This window comes from Lingula anatina, chromosome 1 (assembly GCF_051362555.1).
Source record: "Lingula anatina isolate TDL-2025a chromosome 1, LinAna3.0, whole genome shotgun sequence".
NCBI classification, from domain to species: Eukaryota; Metazoa; Brachiopoda; class Lingulata; order Lingulida; family Lingulidae; genus Lingula; species Lingula anatina.
In genome coordinates, this window is record NC_141767.1 from 6,005,070 (window position 1) to 6,026,332 (window position 21,263).

Consider the following 21,263-nt stretch of genomic DNA (forward strand, 5'->3'; position numbering starts at 1 on the left):
AAACAAACTAAATTATTTCTGGCAAAAGGTCTAAGCAAACTCTATAAATACAAGAAAACATATGGTCAATAAGAAATGAGACCAAGTTTTGCTATGAATGCTACATGTTAACCTATAAAATGTCACTCACCAAATGGGTATTTTTTTTCTTGTTAGCAAAGCCCTCACATCTTACAGTTAACCAATGGCAATCAAATCCAAAGAAACACATCCTGTGCCAGTTTTTATTCGTTTTTTTTTTTTTGTTGTTGTTTTTCCTCAAATCATGATTCATTATTTTCAACAGAAAAGTGATCACTTCATATCCTGATCTTCACACAAACTAACCAGCAGGGTATTTATTTAAAAATGCCAAAATATATTGTAACAAATTAAACAATAGCCCACTTTTGTTTATCTCATGACACTTATGGTCAATGCTTCACAAACCATGTATTTTACTACAAAAGGTGGGATACCATCTGCTTCCTATTGGGTTAATTTGGATGGAAGGAAGGAAGGAAGAAAGGAGGGGGTTGTGGTATAGGTATTCCTGTATACCTCATAACATTGCAGGTGCTGACCTCAAGTCACTTGTCGTAACCTAATTCATATGTTCAACCACAAGACACTTATGAGGTTCCTCTACCAAGCTATATTCTATTTTACATTAATTTAAGCTGTACTTATAGGGTGTTTATAGAATATAGACCAGGAAGTTGCACTTGAACAAATCCAACTAGTGTGTTTGCATCTCCATCACGTCAGTATATTGGTTTATCCTTATTCAAATATAAAATATCACACTGACATACTTTTGTAATACATAACATTAGGATATTTACACTGTATTTCAGTTTGCCCATTCCTTACCGCTTAAGTCTGAATTATACCTACTGCAAGCATAGCAAATAACAGGACATTTACACAACTTCCATCTGCTGATCGAAAGTAAATATATTATTTTATGAATTGCATAAATGTACCATTTGCCAAAAGACAAAAAGGATGTAAAATCACAAGACCACAAGCACATTTTAACAGAAGACTTAAAAACACTTCTTGTACTTTCATATGGTTTTTAGTGTGCTTGGTGAGACCTAAACTGCATCTAGACTGCTGTTACTGGATTTACTTTAGCCCATACTTAACCAAGAGAAATAGATACTTTCTTACACAAGTCTTTCACGCAAATTATGTGCAAAATTCCTGTTTCAACAGAAAATCAAATAACAATCATACATCAATTTTTGAATTTCACGTTAAAAAGAAGGGAAACAAAGGAAAAACGGCCTACGGTAAATGGAAGAAAACAAAAGATAATTAGTGCACACCACGGATAAATGTCACATTGGCAAAATGTATAGCCTGCATGGCAACAATCACACCATGACACTGCTTCATGTAGCAACAGTTTTTGCAATATTCAACAGCCATAGAACTCGCCAGGCTTATAAATCGAAAGACGCTGCACATCTTGAGACAGAGATGTTTATAATTCTATTTTCCCAACGGTATCAAATTGTCATAATTGGCAGTGAAAAGGCTGTATTATCCATATAATCACATTAATAGAAAAAAGTCAACTGGGGCACCAAAAAAGCAATTTCCATAATGATATCGATTGCTTTCATAATTATGTTGACATGTGTTGACACTCGCGACGGCTGGTTGACAACTCTCAACACACCACCGACCACTAGACCCCCCTAATCTTACAGCTGTCACAAAAATCAAGTGTATTCAATCTAGTGGGCAGTTCCTTCCGATTGAGAGTAAAATATATTGAACTAAATTTCACTGGACCATATTTTACGTTACCTGCATTTTGAAAGTCGTCAACACTGAGATGTATGTTTGGCTCATATAGACGGTCGCAACCCAGGAGACCTTAGTCTGTCATCTGAGACTTGTGCATTTACCTCATCGTGAATACTCAAAATTTTCTTTTAGGAAAATAATTGTATAAGCTTTTGCGTCACCCTTTTTCGTCTACATTAATTTGATGCTATGAAATGATATTACACACTACATTGTTGGAGAATGAGTATATTCCGGATTTCCGATCGGTCTTTTATTGCCATCAATGTGGTAGTTGAGTTGTGCAGAGTACTATGGTGCGTTGTGGTCTTCACTGCCAAAGGCATTTTCATTCTCACGATCTGAACGCAAAAAATATCATTGATCCAAACCTTTGCTAATCTGAATTTTTTACCTCGAGAGAGAATCCGACAGTATATATACAAGTTATAACTTGAGATATAAGTATAGAACTTTTAGAAAGAATGAAGCTTTCCGAAAGTATATAAAACAGGTACCTAGTTCAACCAAGGAGTTATTATAACTCCTTGGTTCAACGTGAAGAAGGACTGTGTGTTTATGTTCGAAGCAATGGACCTTCTTCACTTTAATGAAATGTCGGAATCAACAGAAATTATTACTAATTAAGGATAAAGATTTGAGGCAGTTTTAATTATTACTATTATTTTTATTAAAAATATTCTGGCAACCTGTAAAGAGCTAAATAAACATGGCGAAATCAGATAAATTTAAAATTACTAACTGGTCAGAACAAAAATATTGATGGCTATTGAAAAATAAGATAAAACTTCCATTAAATAAACTAAGAAAAAATATTTAACTTAAAAGATAACCAGTCAGATTTGGAGCTCGTATATAGATAAAATCCCTAATCACTCGTTTGGACTTGATTGGTCATCCTTATAGGGATATTTGTTGGTTTGTCTCGGTTCTAGAATACAATCTGTGATCAGGGGCGTTTTTTATTTTTGTGAACAATTTTTTGCCTTTTTTCACACGATTATTCAAGTTAAATATATATATATATATATATATATATATATATATATATATATATATATATATATATATATATATATAATAGCCCCCTCTACATTTGTATAGTAAAATACTATAGGGATAAGTACTTTCGTTTTAACTTGAGCATTCACATAATGCACTGTACTGAGTAATAATGAAATACTTTTCTTAAAATACAATGTTATGTTGTTCAATATATCAATTCAATTGTATTTAACGTTTTACCTATCTTTTTCCAAATATTTCTGTTAGAACATTAAGTGTCTACCCACCCCATAATTTTTTTCTGGGTGAAAAATAATAATGAATTTAAACAAAATGACGTGGGGCACGTTGTAGGACTTGTAGATCTAAGGTGAACAATATTTGTTTGACAAAAACTGCTGTGATAATGCATAAATCTACGTCATAAGTAAATGGAATGATTGTCTTCGCCATCTGGTTTTCCGGATCTTTGTTTTTGATTACTATGCAAGAACATCGCCGTACGAAGCAAGGAAGAGTAGGAACGATGACCAGAACACATCAGCGATAGATCTTCTTCAAGTGAACCGCTCTTTTGAAAAGCTAGTCCGCAGAAACAGTTGGAAACGTAGCGGCTTCTCACAGATAAATCTGATTTATCGATTTTATGTGATTTGAAATCAATTTAGCTTAATTTTATTTTCACAGTGATTATAAGTCCCTTTTGGTGGAAATGTAAATTAAAGTATATTCTTCAATTATTTAATGCGGAGCTATTTCTTCAAAGATGGCATCTTGTGACAACATCCGGATGCTAATCTTCGGCATATTTTTCTTAATATCTCAGATATGTGCTTCTCAGAACAAACATTTATCGGAAGAAAGGACTAAAAGGGGAGTAGATACTTCACATTATCATAATTATAAGGAATTAACTCAGATGTTGAAAGACTATGAACGACAATTTCCTACCCTGTGTCGTGTTGTCAGCATCGGGAAAAGCGTACAGAAACGAGAGTTGTGGGCGCTTCAGATAACAGACAATGTTAACATGACAGAACCCGGGGAACCCATGCTGAAGCTTGTGGGTAACATGCATGGAGATGAGACAGTTGGGAGGGAAGTTCTGATTTTTCTTATTCAGTACCTGCTTGAAAACTACGGTGTCAATGATCGGGTGACGAAGCTCGTTGACAATACCAATATTTTTATCATGCCGTCTCTAAATCCTGATGGCTTTGAAGCAGCAGTGGAGGGGAAATGTAACTCACTCTCACATTATGTAGGTCGTGAAAATGCTAACCATGTAGATTTGAATAGAAATTTCCCTGACCAGTTTGGCAACCCTTCTTACAAAGGAATTTTGCAACCAGAAACACAAGCTATGATCAGATGGATCGAAAACAACAAGTTTGTGTTGTCTGCTAACCTTCATGGTGGAAGTGTCGTGGCAAGTTATCCTTTTGATGATTCAAAGAAACACCAAGAGTCTGGTTTATACAGTGCTGCTCCTGATGATGCCATGTTCAAACATTTGGCTCACGTTTACTCCAACAACCATAAAACCATGCACACCAATACTGTGTGTGTTGGTGACAATTTCCCTGGTGGAATTACAAATGGAGCACACTGGTATGATGTACCAGGTATGTAATGCATTGTGCCAGCCATTTAACGTCAGATATACTGATTCAAGCTTGTGATGAACACAGAATTTAATCAATCCATGGAGTATGATTATTTGAAAAAAAAAATGATTCAGGTTCTACCTTTGATTATTAATTTTGTCCGTTTTGCTGTTTGACAAAAATAAATGCCAAGAGCAAGTGTACATATATTCAACTTGACATTGTTAATTTCATCTTTAGTTTTCTAAATATGTAACTGTGATTGGTAGTGCCCATATCAAATACAAAATGCAATGTTATTTTGTTAAAGATGGCAAACCATCCAAATGATCATTAAATCTTAATAATTTCAGGAGGGATGGAGGACTATAACTACTTGCATAGCAACTGTTTTGAGATCACAGTGGAACTGTCATGCTGTAAATACCCTCCTAAGATTGAACTTCCAAAAGAATGGGAAAACAACAGAGAAGCTCTATTGGCATATATGGAGGAGGTGAGCAGTCTTCTGTACATGATTTTTACATAGCTTTGTCACCAAAAGTGTTGGTGTGGACTAACAAATATTTTTTGATAACACTGCTTCCTTATGCTGGGGCCAGTGCAGCATAATTACTCAGATTCTGACGAACAACTTTTACTGGCACTAAGATTTCTGCATTATGAATTATGCACACAATTCTGTGTCACAAAATGACATCTTCCCACCTTTGAAATTAACAGGGACTTGGTTTTATGCATTATGGTTAAATGTGAGAAATTTGAAGTGACAGATCATTTCCTAAATATACCATTATTTTTTCTTTCCCCACTTTATAGCAGGTGGTGAAAATGAAAAGAATGACAAAATGTTGTCAAGAAGTTACAACATGTTATTTTCAGGTCCATAAAGGAGTTAAGGGTTTTGTGAGAGATAAAGACACAGGTGATGGCATTGAAAATGCTGAAATACATGTTGAAGGCATCAACCACAGGATCACCACAGCGTCACATGGAGACTACTGGCGCCTCCTGGTGCCTGGAACATACACCATCACAGCCAAAGCAGAGGGGTAGGCAGTTGTCAAGAAGTTAGATTGAATTAATGGTCAACTTTTTATGTTACTATATAAACTGATTGTGTTTTGTTATATTAAAGGACTGGTTATAATTGGATTGACCTTGAGTAAATCATCTGTTGGACAGAGAGTTTTGTGTTTCTTTTTACAAGCACTGTAACAGACTTGAAAGTATTTGTTGCTGATAATTTGCTGAGCTCGATAAGAAACTGTTATGGTTACTCTAACTTCAGGTATGATCCTCAAATTATAGAAAATATAAAGGTGACAGATGGTGATGCTGTTTCACAGGACTTCAGTCTGAAGAAAAGGGATGTTGACACATCAACAAAAGTTGGAAGGTAATAGCAGTAAACTGTGATTGTATCACAATGTGAAATTTATTGCTAGAAAACCCTATGCCTTAGTCTGATTTCAATGATTTAGCTGAAGAGATTTTGTGAAGGGGTAGTTTGATGTTGTTGTCACATGCTTCATCCTGAGGAAACAATTTGTATGGACTGTGATACATGCAGTGTTGCATTTGGTCTTTTAATTTCTTGTTAATTACGTTGTCATTAAAAATGTGAGATTTGGTACTTAATGCCCAGGTGTTTTATTATCCAAATATCATTTAATCATGCAAACGGTTTGACTGGTTTTAGTGGTAGTGGTAGTGGTGATTCCTTGGCTCCAAATTCTACACGGTCAATTGAACCTAGTACTAGCAGATCTTCTGCTGCCACCGCACCCCCAACTCTGGTCACCCCTGACAACCCCCTGGGGACCCTGATAGAGGAAGTAGCCATGTTGTCCGATGCAGACCATAGACTGAAACAGTCCTTTGTGGAGCCTCAAGTCTTCAAACACCACAGCCAGGAGGAGCTGACAGAGTTCATGCACAAGTATGCCCAGGAGTACCCTGCCATCACCAGGTTGTATTCTGTTGGGAAGTCAGTGCAGGGGAAAGACCTCTGGGTCATTGAGATCACAGATAATCCTGGGGTGCATGAGCCAGGTAAGGATGGATGGTTTTTTAGTGGAAGATGTAGTCAGTTTATAATGAGTGATAGTTTGTGTTGGAACATGATGCATAATGCTGTCAATGAGACCATTTAAATTTGTGTTGATAAATTGTCATTTTATGTTATTGACTTCGGTCCTTTTTAACACTTTTATGGTAATGATAAGATATTTAACAGTGTTTAAGATCATATTTGCAATTTAATAGAAATTTTATGGTAGATTTTCAATTCTAGCTTTTATGATATTTATATCAAACAGGAGAACCAGAATTTAAGTACATAGGAAACATGCATGGGAATGAGGTTGTTGGGAGGGAGATACTGCTGTTGTTCATACAGTTTCTTTGTGAAAACTATGGAAAAAGTGAAGTGCTGACTCTGCTGGTGAATCAGACTAGAATGCACATTATGCCAACTATGAATCCAGATGGTTATGCCATTTCCAAAGAGGGTAAGCACATGCATTTTTTTTAATTAGACCTTCACAAGACAAATTTGTAAAGTGTAGTTTCACACCATGGCATATATACTTTTGTTTACACCATATTTAGTTGCTATAGTTGGTAAAAGTTAGCATTTTTGTTCTGTATATTTCTAGGCGATGATTCAGGAGTGAAGGGGAGAGCCAATGCCCATGGTGTAGATCTGAACAGGAACTTCCCTGACCAGTATTTCAATAATGCTGGCAATGAAAAACAGGAACCTGAAACCCTGGCAGTGATGAAGTGGATAAAGGAATACCCTTTTGTGCTGTCTGCCAACTTGCATGGTGGCTCTCTTGTGGCCAACTATCCCTATGATGACCTGAAGAGTGGTTTGGGAGGGCATGGTGTCTACAGCAAGTCTCCAGATGACCAGGCCTTCAAATTGGTATCAGAGGCATACTCTTTGGTGAGATTTGTTTTATTTCAACTCTCAGAGCCATATGTTAATTGGAGAAGTGTCTTCTGAAAATTCACTCCCTACTGAACATTTGTTTGTGTGCATGGAGATTGAAGAACCAATAAACCAGTCAAACTGACAATAGAATGCATTTACTCATCCACACATAAAACAGAATGCACATAGTGGCTCATACAATCACAGAGCATACTCATTCAGTCTTAGTCTACCTGTTCCTGTTGTAGGCCCACAGCACCATGCACAAGGGACATCCGTGTGGGGAAAGATCCAATGAATACTTCAGTGCAGGAATCACTAATGGCGCTGCCTGGTACAGTGTGGCAGGTATGATGCATAGCTTCTCACTGTTAAAATCTTGAATCTCATGAAATAGCTACATGCAAAATGATGGGAATAAATATTTGTAAGTACTAATAATGTGATCAAGGACATGTTCTGGTTTTCCGATTTCTTAAAAGGTTTTATTTATAAGTTATTTTTGTGCTCATCAATAATGTATAATTTCCATCTTCTATATAACTTATATCCATATTGATATCCAAGATTTACACAAACAGTCCAAGGTGAGCTAGTGGAAATGACTAGGTATTGTGTTTAATTTGCTTACAGGTGGTATGCAGGACTGGAATTATCTCCACAGTAATTGTTTTGAGATCACATTGGAGCTGGGCTGTTTTAAATTTCCCTGGGCCAAGGATTTACCCAGCTACTGGAATGCTAACAAATTTTCCTTGTTTGTGTATGCAGCACAGGTACATTATAACTTATTGTGCTAATCACACTCATTATTAATCCAATTTCCAGTTCTCCTTGAATAGGATGTCTTAAACTTTTCAGTAATTCTCAGATATTATTTTCAAGTGATAAGTATCTTGACATGTGCAGAAGGAATAAAAACTAAAAATTTCTTGCAAAAGACATTTCAAATTGCTGAAATCATAACAAAACAGAAAGTATAAAAACTAAAAGAATTCATAACAAAAGATGTTTCCAATTGTTAAAATCATAAAAAAACAAATGGAATGAAATCTAAGAATTTATCACAAAAGATATTTCAAATTGTATTGAACTCACAACCAATTCCATCTTTATCCACAGGTTCACAAAGGTGTTCGTGGTTTTGTTAAAGTTCATGACACTGGGAAAGGTTTGGCTAATACCACCATCAGTGTGGCTGGTATTAACCATACTATCAGTACAGCTAGAGATGGAGACTACTGGAGAATTCTGGCACCAGGGACATACCAGGTCACAGCAGCCAAGGAGGGGTGAGTGATGATAGTTTTTATATTACAGTTAAAAGTTGAATTATGTAGTTACAATACCTCAGCTCTCAAATGTCATGATTCTTAAAGATATATAAATGGCATTGATACAGAGTGATGCACATGTTGATGATTACAGGGCATGCATCGTCTTTGAACTGTAATTTTGGTCTGTCTAATATCAACTATTAAATTCAGATTCTGAAATTATGACAAAAAAAAAGGAATGTTTTGAGGCGGTGATAGAAGAAAAATATATTTCAAAAAGTATTCAAATGTTCATAATTGTTGTGAGATGTAGTAATTGCTATATTTTTCATAACAGGTATAAGAGCCAAACCAAACAGGTTGTTGTGACATCAAACCCTGCTGTCCAAGTGAACTTCACCCTGGAGAAGGATGACGTGGAACAGTGGTCCAAGCAGAATGACTTTAATATAGCCAAGAACTTGGAGCAGACTTACAAGACCCAGGAGCAGATCAAGGAGGAGCTAATACAGATGGCTAAAGATAATCCAACCTTTGTCAAGTACAGGTCAGTGAAACATATATGACCTAGAACAATAAATTTCTGCTTCCTTGTTGCATACATCAGTGACAGAAGTATTGGAAGTTCATAGTTAAATTACTGGCTTATTGCTGTGATAGATTAGATCCACATTAGAATTTTTAAGCAAAGTTAAACTAATTAGTACAATGTTTTAGATGCCATAGGCTCTGTATTTTATTTTGAAACAGAGTTGAATTAATTTGTATAATGATAATCTTTTGCATAGCATATACAGTTTTAATTTAAAAAGATCAGATAAAATGGATCCCAATAACTATGTTCCCCACACGGTTTTAGTTGTGTAGTACTCCATATTTTAATGTACCATCTTAAAGCTATATGTACATAAAATTTGATCTTCCATCCCACAGGAGCCTTGGTAAAACTGGAGAGGGTAATGACATGGCATCCTTAGAGTTGGGGCAGCCATCAGGTTCTGTGGCCCATGTTGGTGTGTTTGGTGGACTGTTTGGTGATGAACCTGTTGGAGGAGAGATTATCCTTAGATTGGCTAGACACATGATTGAAGGTGAGAGATGGTTTATCGTAATGTCTTTTAAGTCTAACATTAATTTGCAGGTGTACTTACAGATACAAGTCTTGTCAGAAATATATTTTGATTCATAGTGCCTGGGATTTACCACAAATCAATGAAAATAATGCAAACATGAAAAAAAACATACACTGCATTTAATATGCATATGGTATTCTGATTCTGTTAAGGACACTCTTTTATAAATTTTCTCCCAGGATATAAAAGGAAGGACTCAGCACTTAGTAATCTGCTTTCCAAGGCCCACATTCACCTGGTCCCCTCAGTGGATGTAGATGGCCTGGAAGAGGATGCCAAACCTGGAGACTGTACTGGGAAACAGTACAAGGAGCCTTACATTGCCAATGACTTTGAAGATTCAGAAAATGGAAAGGTAGTTATTTCTTCAGATATATATATTATATATATTGAATAATTAGTTTATATATATATATATATATATATATATATATATATATATATATATATATTGAATAATTAGTTTTCTGAATAATTGGTCACCTTATAACTCGAATTACCATTTAAATTTTTTTCTTTGGTATCAACTATGTGCCTTCACAGAATAGTTCTCCACCAACAATTTTTTCATTCAATAAAAGATAGAGGGAGCATAATTTTTTCAGTGGAATTTTGTAAATTAAAATATTGATAATTTAACAAGAATGAGTTTTTTTTTTCACCACTTTAAAATGAACAAATTTATAAACTGCAGATACCCAATGCTGAGGTACCATTGTTAAAACTATGTTTTGAGCAACACCAGTATCACCTTGTGCTGAGTCTGGAAGCAAGAGGAGTATATGTCAGGTATTGTCAATTAATTTTCTGAACACAGTTACCAGAAAGGTTTTGCATGGCATTAGCAAGTCTCACCAATTTGTCATAGCACTCAGGTTATGCAGTTGCCATTATATTGTAGTGTATCTAAATTAAATGAAATTAATATTTTAGAAGAGCATAAAGTTGAGCAAATAACAAGATGGTAAAGACAACAAAAGAGTTTTAAATCAGAATTTTATTAACTGTGGCATTGTATCATGTTTCCCTTTGTTTGTGAAGAGATATAATTGAAGTGATATCTTTCAGATTGTATATGAGTGGTTATAATTGAATTGACCTCTTCTTGTTTCAGATACCCACTGAATGCAAAAAGAAGGAACAACATGGGACGCAGGGTGTCTTACACAGAAGATGACGATGAATTCATTACTCTAGTGGAAGCCTATGTGAACGCCCACCCTGCCATAGGATCACCAGATCAGTGTGGTCATAACTTCACTGGGGGTGCTGTGGCTGGAGCTGAAGTACCCCAGGAGACACATCCAGGAGCCTTAATGGACTATGCATACTATAAACATGGGACTTTCATGGTAAAGATTTAAGAAAGAAATTTTCTGTGATGGGGAAGTGAAAGAGGAATAATTGTATAAAAGTTAGATGTCACTTATGTTTTTTACTTTAAAGAACATGAACATGTGTTAAGTCTGATACTTTCTAAATATTTTACTATTTTATCAAGAATGGCAGTTAATCCAGTTATTTTGTATTTAGCTTTCAGCCCATGTTTCCTGCTGCAAATACCCTCCAGCAAGTGAACTACCCACTCTGTACAGAGATAACCTGGGCTCCATAATGGCACTTCTCAGTAAAGCTTCACAAGGTAGGACATGCTGCGTGCTAAAACCAAGCCTTTGGTTTGGAAATATTAGTCCCCATTTAAACCTCTGTTTACTAGGCCTTCCTTGAACTATAAAGTTTTTTGTTAAGTATGTCTTGACAAATGAAAATTAAGCTTTTTTGTCCTATCTTACAATTGATTACTAAGACTTGAATTTTTCTTTTAGGTGTGAGAGGCAGGATCACTGATGTGAAGAATCAACCCATAAAAGGAGTTGAGCTCAAGATTTTAAACCATGAGCAGAACATCACAGTGTCGGACACAGGAGAATTCTACAGAATGTTTCCAATAGGACAGTTTCATTTGCAAGCTTCAGCACCAGGTATAATAATTACATCACTTCACATTTTACACACATTTTACACACACACACACACACACACACACACACACACACACACACACACACTTTTTTTTTCAAAATTTAACTGATCTGCTTTTAAGTTATTAATAAAGCTAGTATTTGAAAAATATATTTGTCAATTGCTGTTTTTCTTGTTGCATGAAAAGATGTATGTGGTGAAAACTAACAGTTTAGAGTTATGTTAATATTTTGTAGCTTACGATACTCTGACCAAAAGCACAGATGTTCTTGGTGACTCCATAGCACAGCTGAATTTCCAGATGAGGAAAGAAGTGACTGAGATGTCCTACCACAACTATGATGCTATGGTGAACTTTATGAGGAATATATCATCAACATACCCTCACATCTCAAATATGTACAGGTACTTACTGTCAATAAATATGGAATTACACCAACTTTGTATGTACAGGATGTTACACAAATACAATTAATTGGGCAATTCAAAATATGATGATAGCAGCTCTTTGTGCTTTACCAACATGACTAAAAGGAACACTGGTGATTGTTAGATTTATACTTAGTAATACCAGGTTACCTCCAAGGCACTTATTGCAACTTGCCAGGTTACTATAGGCGACAATAGGCGACAATATTCATATTTTCAAATATTCATTGATATATTACTAAAATATAACAAAGTACGCAAATGTTACATATTATTGGTGAGTTGATCTATTGGCTGATCTATTTACCCAAATAATTCCAGCATTGGGCAGAGTGTTCGTGGCAAAGACTTATGGGTGTTGGAGGTCAGTAGCAACGTGGGAGCGGCTGCCCACAGAAAGGTGCCGATCAGTCTGATAGGAGGTGTCCATGGCAACGAGGCAGTGGGCAAGGAACTATTGCTGGAACTGGCCACTTACCTCTGCAGTCATTACAGACAAGATTATGTCATTACACAGGTACATACATAGAAAGCAGAAGTACTGTCATGAAAGGTTTTTCATGTTCTCTAGATAAGAAGATAAAACAGTGTGTTTCCATCTAGAATATATGGGTCTTGATCATATGAATGGTAATTTTGCACCTGTATGCAACATCCAAAAAACTGGATGCTTTTGTAAATTCTAGTACAATTGTCCATCGTAATTTATAACTGAGATGAACAATCTTTTCCACAATATACATATGTATTAATTTTACATTTTTACCCCTTTTAGCTACTTGAGAACACCCGCATCCACATCCTGCCCTCTCTGAATCCAGATGGCGCCACAGAGGCCACTGTAGGGGACTGTGAAGGAAAGACTGGGGAGTTAAATGCCAATAACGTAGACCTGCTCACCAATTACCCAAGTAAGCTGTTACTTTGATTTGTAATGCAGTGCTTCATTGGAAATAAGTCATAACAGTGCTCACTATTTATGTTGTCCAAAGCCTAGCTGTTTTTACAGTTAATTATAGATAAAGATATGCACTGCAGATATAAATAATGTTTTTTTTTGTGTCAGTGCTAATGAATATTGTTTTAATACTTAAAAATTTTTTTAAATTCTTTTAATTTGATGTGGTATTGTTTCTGTTCACAGTCTCTGACTCCAATAACAGTTTTGTTCTTGAGCCTGAGACCCAGGCAGTGATTGGGTGGATCCACCAGCATTCTTTCCTAATGTCTGTACTGCTGAGAGGAGGAGCACTGGTCACCAGCTTCCCATTCTATGCACCAGCTGATGGTAAGTGATAAATCTATATTTGTCAATATAAATCAAATTTCCATTAAAAATATAGTTACCACTGGACTTGTACTTGACTATTCTTACATTACCATATATTGATGGCACCAGAACTGAGCTTTCCACAGTTTACGTCTGTTCTGTTTATGATAAAATTTATGTTGAAATACTCGCTACAGTGATTTTTTTTTCAAATCACTTGACTGTTGGTATTTTAATTTATTTTAACTTCATTTCTTTCACTCTTCAGATGCCCAGACGGGCCACCCCACTGCTGTGAATGCTGTGTTCCAGCATCTTGCCAGTACCTATGTCAAGAGACATCCCACTATGCAGACAGGTCAATGTGAACACAAGCTGTCTGGACACAGTAAGTACTCATAGTTACTGTTAGTCTTCAGAATTGTACCAGGGTACAGGAATAGGATATTGTAATTAAGAGTGTACTACTCTTTATATTATGTATGCTCTGTATGTTCTTGCAGGCCCAGAATTTAAACAAGGCATAGAGAATGGAGCTGTGTGGCAGCCAGCCACCAACACAATGCAGGTACGACTATTGATGAATTTTGTCTATGGGATTCTAGCATTCATTATATCTTAAAGCATATTTGTATACAAAAAGATTAAGGTGAGGAGCAAATCAGTCTTTTAGGTTTTTAAAACATAGATGCGCAAGTGCTAAATGATTGCATCTGTTACATTAGTGCGATTAAGTATGTAGAAAGTGTTACCTAAATAGTTCTTTTTGGAATTTGCAAATTCTTTATTAAAAATTTATGTAACCACATTTTATATAATTGTGCATCACAGTGCATGTATGGTTTCTCTGTTTTATACTTTGGCAATAACTAATGATCTTTACAACCACAAAGTCAAGTACAAGACATCTCAATTTAAGTAATGTAATGAAATTATATTGTTTTATCTCAGGATTTCAGCTACTTAAGTGTAGGCTGCATGCAGCTGACTGTCCATGTGGAGTGTTGTTCTTACCCCAGGGATAATGAACTGGCTCATCTGTGGAGGGCAAATAAGAAATCACTTATTGCAGTGTTGCAGGAGGTATGCAGAGTCATCTGTCATAACAGATTAAAAACACCAAACAAGAATAATTTTAAAAGTTGTACATAATATTGACATCATCATATAAATAGATTGTCAGTTTAGGTACTCATAGCATTTAAATACTGTTTTTTATATTTTAACTAATGGAAATAATTTGATTATTCAGGCTTATCAAGGAATCAGAGGTCAGATCTATAGCCACACTGGCTATCCTATAGAGCAAGCAGTTATTGACATTGAGGGAAGCCCCACACAAGCCATCACCAATAAGAATGGTGCATACTGGAAAATGTTACTGCCTGGAACATATACTGTTAAAGTAACTGCAGAGGGATTTGTTTCACAAACCAAGGTTATCATTATTATTATTATTATTATTATTATTATTATTATTATAGTTGTTTATTATTTGTTTAAATCAAAATCTTTGATCTTTGGCATTCTCGAAAACATCCACTGCATGTTTACCTGTCATGGGCCCTATAACTTTTGTTATTAAAACATGCTCTCTGTTCTAGGTTGTGAAGGTTGATTCTCAAAGAGCCACTGAAGTTTTATTTGAATTGTCAAAGATTGAAAAGATCATGGGACTCAGAAAAGAAATGTTTGTTGCCTTTATAGGTAAGAAACGGCAATCAGTTAGCATTTGATACAGTAGTTAACAAAGTAGAAGAACCTTAGTTGGTGAGTTTTAAAAGTAAGAAGAGGTATTTGTAGTAGACTAATGGAAATTGCCAGGTTTTTAGATCTGTAAAAGGTTTTGCAGGGGCGTATACTTACATTTTACATGGAATATTTTCACTTTCTAGGATTCACAGCTTTTGTGATCGTTATTCTGATCACCATCATGGTCATATACAAAACCTACTGCAACAGCTACTCCTACAGGAAACTCCGACCCAATGATTTCATGGATGAAGATGATGAAGAGCATTTACATGGATACAGTGCTAGGGCTGCCTTGTTACGTAAATCAGAATATCATGATGAGGAAGATGAGTCAGATGAAGAGCACACACTATATGCGTCCAAAGCTTAAATTAAGCATCCTTCATTACCTTACAGTTTTCAAATACATGCACCAAGTGTAGCTGTTACCATCTGTTTTGTATTTGGTATATTTGTAGAGACATACAATGAGTAGACTAATTTAGATTTATGTAGATTAAATAACTGATGTTAATTCCCCCAAAAAAGATCATCAGTAATTCTTTGAAAATCAGATCTAAATCTGAAAAGGTCATAAATTGATGTCTCAATCCATTATTATGATTATTGAAGTTCTAACCATTGCAACACATTCTCAAGTAGACGTTCTCTTACATTCCTTAATATGTTAAGTATGTTATTATGTTAAGGTTAACAAACAATTATATAGATAGCATGAGTAATTGGAATCTTCAGCTTTGTGCATGTATGAAGTTATTTCTTTACTTTTGTTAACTTGCCAGATGTGAGTTTCATTATTATTTTCACTAAAATTATCATATTAGATTTAGAGCACTATGAAATTATGCACCAAAGAAAAGTTATTCAAACTGGCTAAATTGATCAGAGAGGCAAAAGATTTAAGTAGAAGTCACTAGTATTAAGGGCAAACGTGCAGCTGTGCTTGGTTTACTGCCCAGGACTTGGTGATTTTTTTTCTAGTTGTTATACATGGCCTTGTTAACTATGGACACACATTCAATACACTCATACATGCAATCACATCTAATGCACTCCAAATGTAACACGGGTGTCACCTAACACACTAATACCTTACACAGTCCAACAGCAACAAAACCAGCATTAGTATAAGGATAACAACTTCCAAAACGTGACACTCATGCCTCTCATTTTGTGATAGTTGAAAAGGATATTTTTGTACCATTCTATGCAGAGCAATAATGCCTAAGACTCATTTCCTGAAAGATGAAATCTTTCTGGAAATTAGTATGGTTCTTGTTAAAGTCATTTTAAATGTAAATATGTTATATCAGATATTGGATTCATACATTTTGCTGTAATTAAGAGGCTTATGGATGCATATTTAGCTTTAATACAAGGGTAAAACTTTGCCTTAAAGTCGGTCTTCCTTATATGTACAGAGTGGTAAAAAGGTTCAGAATGACATCATAATAATCCAGTAAATGCATTTCAAAATATGAAGATCATGGAAAGTTGTATATTGGTGGGTCCTTAAGTTTTGGTTGAGCTTTTTAAAGTATACCTAAGTTTTGTTAGCAGAGAAACATAGTGTTTTGTGTGGAACCTGCAATTTTGATGGTTTCCTACACTCTTCTGTAGTTTTTGGCGTTATCAGTCAGCATGTCATTAGGGACCTGTTGTATTCTTTGAACATTTTAACAAACCCGAGTGTCAAACAAAGACAATCTTGTTATCACCTGTTATTTCCTATAAGTGGTAATATCTTTGACATTAGGATAATATACTTGCCTTTTCATGTAGAAAAAAATCTCTCATGATATTAATGAACTCTGTTTCTTTTGAGGAATTATGCTGTTTAACTGGTGCTTATTTAGTGGATAGATCTTTGGGTTGTCTTCACTATAGACAGGCATGCTGTTTTATGTTTATGTTGACATATGATTTTGTGTTATGGTTTGTGAATACATCTTGAATGGTGATTTATAATGGGTGAGTGGTCGGATATTAGAAATGTGCAAATATTTTAAATGTTACTGATTGGTTAATGCCATGCAAAATTAACAATAATCTTGGATTTTTTTCTTGAGAATCAATTGTTTATTGTTATGAAAAATCTTTCTGGACATCATCTGTTTCATATGTATGATTTTCAAGACTGTGAGTTAAACTTTAATAAAATATTAATAAAAATGTTTCAGATATTTTGTCATGTTCAGGAGCTTGAAAAAACACTGTTAACCAAGCTATTTTTTTTCTTAAGTGTGTAACACAAAAGTAATTTATGGAATATTTCTGAAAGGTAGGTACACTTTTTTTGTTTTACTTTGATTTGTATTAAGATACTTAGAAATATCAGAAGGAAAGTTCAGCGGCAGGACTTCAATTTTATAAAATGAAGATTTACTGCTATTCAAAAACTGACGGACAAGTAGTAAACCAAAAATCCAGAATACGTGCTGATGATAATATTCTAGCAGTCGAAGGTCAAGGGTGAACAATGTAAACAGGTACCCGGATGCATAGTAAGCCATTTTGAAAATCGGAAGTGGACGGAATCCTACTAGCTTCCAGTTTCCGGCATGTCTATGCGGCCTTAAAAGCGTTATAGCATTGCAGGACCATAACTCACGATATATTTGTAAGTACATATGTAAAAGTATCAATGTGGTAATTATAGCATTGTTGTAAGCTTTGTCTTGTAGGTCTTCACTGCACAGTCGGTGGCGACAGAGCCCTTGCCAAGGACACCCAAGTGAGATCGTGAAGGCAGTGATGTTGTGCTGTGTCAGGTGTCTTGGCGCATTAAATTGTAAAAACGAAAATAAGTTCTATTAGTGTTAGCCTCAGGATGAAGGGCACTTGTGTCAAAACGTCGATTTTTTGTGGAACGTTTCAGTAATTTAAAGTAATCCAGAACCGGTCGGCACTACATCAAATGATTTTCCTGTGCACTTCTGAATAGGCGTGTTGTGTACATTTAACTAGACCAAAGGTTAATTCTCTTGCTGTCCTGTACAGGAATTTTTGTCTGTTATGTTGCACCTGAACCTGTAAGAATAACATGCAGTCAATGGCAAAAGGACCCGCCTTTGATCTGGAACAGAACTTTGATGCAATGCCCTCTGTCTCTCACCTTTGTGTATCCCACACTGCTATGAATTTTTTGCTGCCATTTGGAATGAAATTGCAAATATCTGTTCACTGCACAATTTGCAGTTCACTTCAAACACATTTAAGCCTGGTAGAATTTTACAGGGATGCTCGGGGAAGGGATGATGTAGCTTTCAGTCATCAAGTCCAAGTGTATATTTCAGTGATAACTGAATGATAACAAATGTTTTATTGCTGGCCTTGCCTGGGCTTATATATAAATTTCTGTTTACAGTATATTTTCATTGATAATATGTGCTATAAAGCACATATGTTGGAGACGATTTGGGATCATCATGCACACCTGTGGATATAAACACAATAGGCTTCATACAACCAGTGATTGAAGATAGTAAAATAATAATATTATTAATAATAATGATAAGTGTTATATTGATAACACTATACTTCTGATTGTTTTTGTCAATATGCTCAAAACAGTCATTTTTATGTACAGACACAGATGTGTCTGTACATATAGCCATCATCTGCGTCCTTGTTAAGAATGTTTCTCCTCGTTGAGATTGTGAATATGACTCTTGATAAAGTGTGGAGGGGCTAGGTTCTTGAGACTGATATATTTTAGACTGATGGTATCAAAGGTTCTTGAGGGGGCGTGACAGACACTTAAACTGATTACATTCATTGCACTTTAGCAAGAATCCCCAGAGATAGATCAGTCCTGCTGGTTACAGTTGTACAGTAAACTTCTACTCTGAATGCAGCCTTATGCTAATAGTAAAACCTGCTTATTATACAGTATTTTATCCTGCCTGGTAATTAAAAAAAGCAAGTGATTCAAGCAGCTACCTGTATAATTGATAAAGAATTTATCACAGAAGATTTATAATAAGGCCACAATGATAATATAAGGAAAATGGAAGTAGGTGTATAATTAATGCACAATGACATGTGTTATCAGCCTGACAGCCGGGTTTGTGTTTTTATTTGGATTGGTGATTACAAGATAAGGCCACTTTGGAGTTTTACTTTCTGTTTTGTGTAGTGTACTTCCCTCATTGTATCAGTAGGTCCAATTGGATACCATATTGATTACGATAAATAAATAAAATATGGTAGACATTTGGAGGATAAAAAGCAATTGTCCTGTTAAGCAGCCCTCTCACCTACCCAGCTATAGACTGAGTAAAGTCTAGTTTTATTGCTTCCACTGCCTTAGAATCTCCAAAGAATAAGTCAATAAGTCCATAGCAGTTTTCAAAATTTGGATCAAGCCTTTATCATTTCTGGTTTGGTGATATCCAATTTTGTTGTTCTAATGAACAGTATGTTTCAAATTGAATTATTTTAATTTCCTACACTTGCATATATTTTAGACTGATAAAAAGAGGTGTACAGCCATAGTCTAAATGTATTATGTGAACATTTTGTCTTCTAAACTATTTGAAAATGTAAATTTTAAAAGCACATTTACATTTCATTAACAGGACTGTATAGCAATGCCATTTTAAAGTATATATCATTTGAATACATTTTCTTAATTATTTGTACTTGTCAGTTCAGAACCCAAAGACCTCTTTGAGTGCTCATGAACTAATTTGGGAAACTGTGAATGCTACAAAGCTGTTGAAAAAGAAAATATTTTGGCCAGGGTATCATGTAGCACTGTGTCTCTTGGTTAAAGTAACTGTACCATAAACTTGGACCATTGTAAATAGCTGTGATATCCAGTATCCAGCTCCACTAACCCAGTCACACTACATTAACCTCAGGGAACATAGCGTCAGCTACAGGGACTACACAGCACCTATGGTATATATTGATACATATATGCTGCCTAATATAATGAATTTCATCAGAGGCAGATAGTGTCAGATGACATATATATAGCCATACATTTCATTATGAATGATGCAGTGCCCAGTGATATCACCCATGTATATGTATAAAAAAAAACAAACTATTTCTTGAGGCCCACCCTGTCTTGTTTATACTTGGATGCTCACATTCACAGTTTGTCATATTGTCACAGTGAAGAAAACCACACTTTATATTCTGGATGGAATGCACCACTAGCCAAGCCCTATGGTCAAGCAAATTGATCACATAGTTAAATAGTGCTGACACTACATAATGTTGAGACTGTCCGTCCAAGATCCAATGTCTGTCGAGTGACACAAAGATACTGAATGCATGAAACAGTCATTGAAATAATGTCCACCCCCCTCTCATATTTGATATATTGTAACTAGGATGGCAAAACTGATAAACAAATAGATCAAATTTTCACCCATTTTTCTTGCTCTGCAGACCAGGCTGAGACTATGAGAGACTAGGTATATGTCAACACAATAACTGATACAGTGTTGAAGCATCAAGTTGACCCTAGCTTGCTGGTCTTTCCTAGCCCCTGGGCACTGTGATGATATTTATGGACAGCATTCCATGTGGCAGGTTGTGATACAGAGTAGTAATAGCTTATCACTGTTTAAACTAGGGTAGGACAGGTCGGACAAATACATCACAGTGAATCACCAGTGTGTTATGGCTAAAGGTATCTAGAGCAAATGAGAGCAAGGTATTTTGAATTTTTATGGACCCAGTGCATAAATATTTGGTCTTAAATTATGTCCATAAAGGTTATCTTTTAGAGCTTAGAATTATAAACATTGTTCTACATTAAAAACAAATCTCCATTGATGTGTCACCGTCAAGGGTTCATTTAGCATTTTGCCAAATTCTTTAGTAAGGCCTGATATTGATTTTGACATTTAGAAGAATGGTACTTATTAAGTGGAGTATGCTCCTGTGCTGTCTGAGTGCAAACAGTAACACAGTCGGTGAAGTGGTGTCTCTTCATATTGAACATTTACTACCAGCTCTGGTTCACAGAATAGCCCTGACATCACTGTAGTAGTGTGTATTAAATAGAGAATTATTATGATTAAAGGGATAATAACTCTTCGTTTT

At 35.5% G+C, this 21,263-nt stretch overlaps 3 protein-coding genes across 6 annotated transcripts in view; 2 read left to right on the forward strand and 1 right to left on the reverse strand.

The window, feature by feature from the left end:
* LOC106176559 (semaphorin-2A) overlaps positions 1 to 1,973 on the reverse strand; it is a 37,091-nt gene extending 35,118 nt beyond the window's left edge. The window contains exon 1 of one of the 2 annotated variants that reach the window (XM_013559009.2): positions 1,801 to 1,973. The gene's annotated coding sequence lies outside the window, so the exon portion shown is untranslated. The remainder of the gene's footprint in view (positions 1 to 1,800) is intronic. The other variant, XM_013559001.2, reaches the window with a different exon arrangement.
* Positions 1,974 to 3,543: 1,570 nt separating this feature from the next.
* LOC106176567 (carboxypeptidase D) lies at positions 3,544 to 17,374 on the forward strand. The gene is made up of 27 exons (XM_013559026.2): positions 3,544 to 4,430; positions 4,766 to 4,908; positions 5,295 to 5,464; positions 5,704 to 5,811; positions 6,115 to 6,467; positions 6,734 to 6,925; positions 7,073 to 7,365; positions 7,602 to 7,701; positions 7,987 to 8,129; positions 8,476 to 8,645; positions 8,968 to 9,177; positions 9,564 to 9,721; positions 9,943 to 10,118; positions 10,458 to 10,552; positions 10,878 to 11,115; positions 11,297 to 11,405; positions 11,590 to 11,745; positions 11,983 to 12,151; positions 12,497 to 12,692; positions 12,951 to 13,086; positions 13,320 to 13,463; positions 13,714 to 13,833; positions 13,949 to 14,013; positions 14,397 to 14,528; positions 14,698 to 14,883; positions 15,050 to 15,152; positions 15,341 to 17,374. Exons 1-27 carry the CDS (start codon positions 3,572 to 3,574, stop codon positions 15,568 to 15,570), a joined length of 5,154 nt encoding a protein of 1,717 aa, XP_013414480.2. The 5' UTR covers positions 3,544 to 3,571; the 3' UTR covers positions 15,571 to 17,374.
* A 269-nt stretch (positions 17,375 to 17,643) lies between these two features.
* LOC106155907 (unconventional myosin-XVIIIa) overlaps positions 17,644 to 21,263 on the forward strand; it is a 58,796-nt gene continuing 55,176 nt past the window's right edge. For all 3 annotated transcript variants that reach the window (XM_087000792.1, XM_087000793.1, XM_087000794.1), the window contains exon 1: positions 17,644 to 17,820. The gene's annotated coding sequence lies outside the window, so the exon portion shown is untranslated. The remainder of the gene's footprint in view (positions 17,821 to 21,263) is intronic.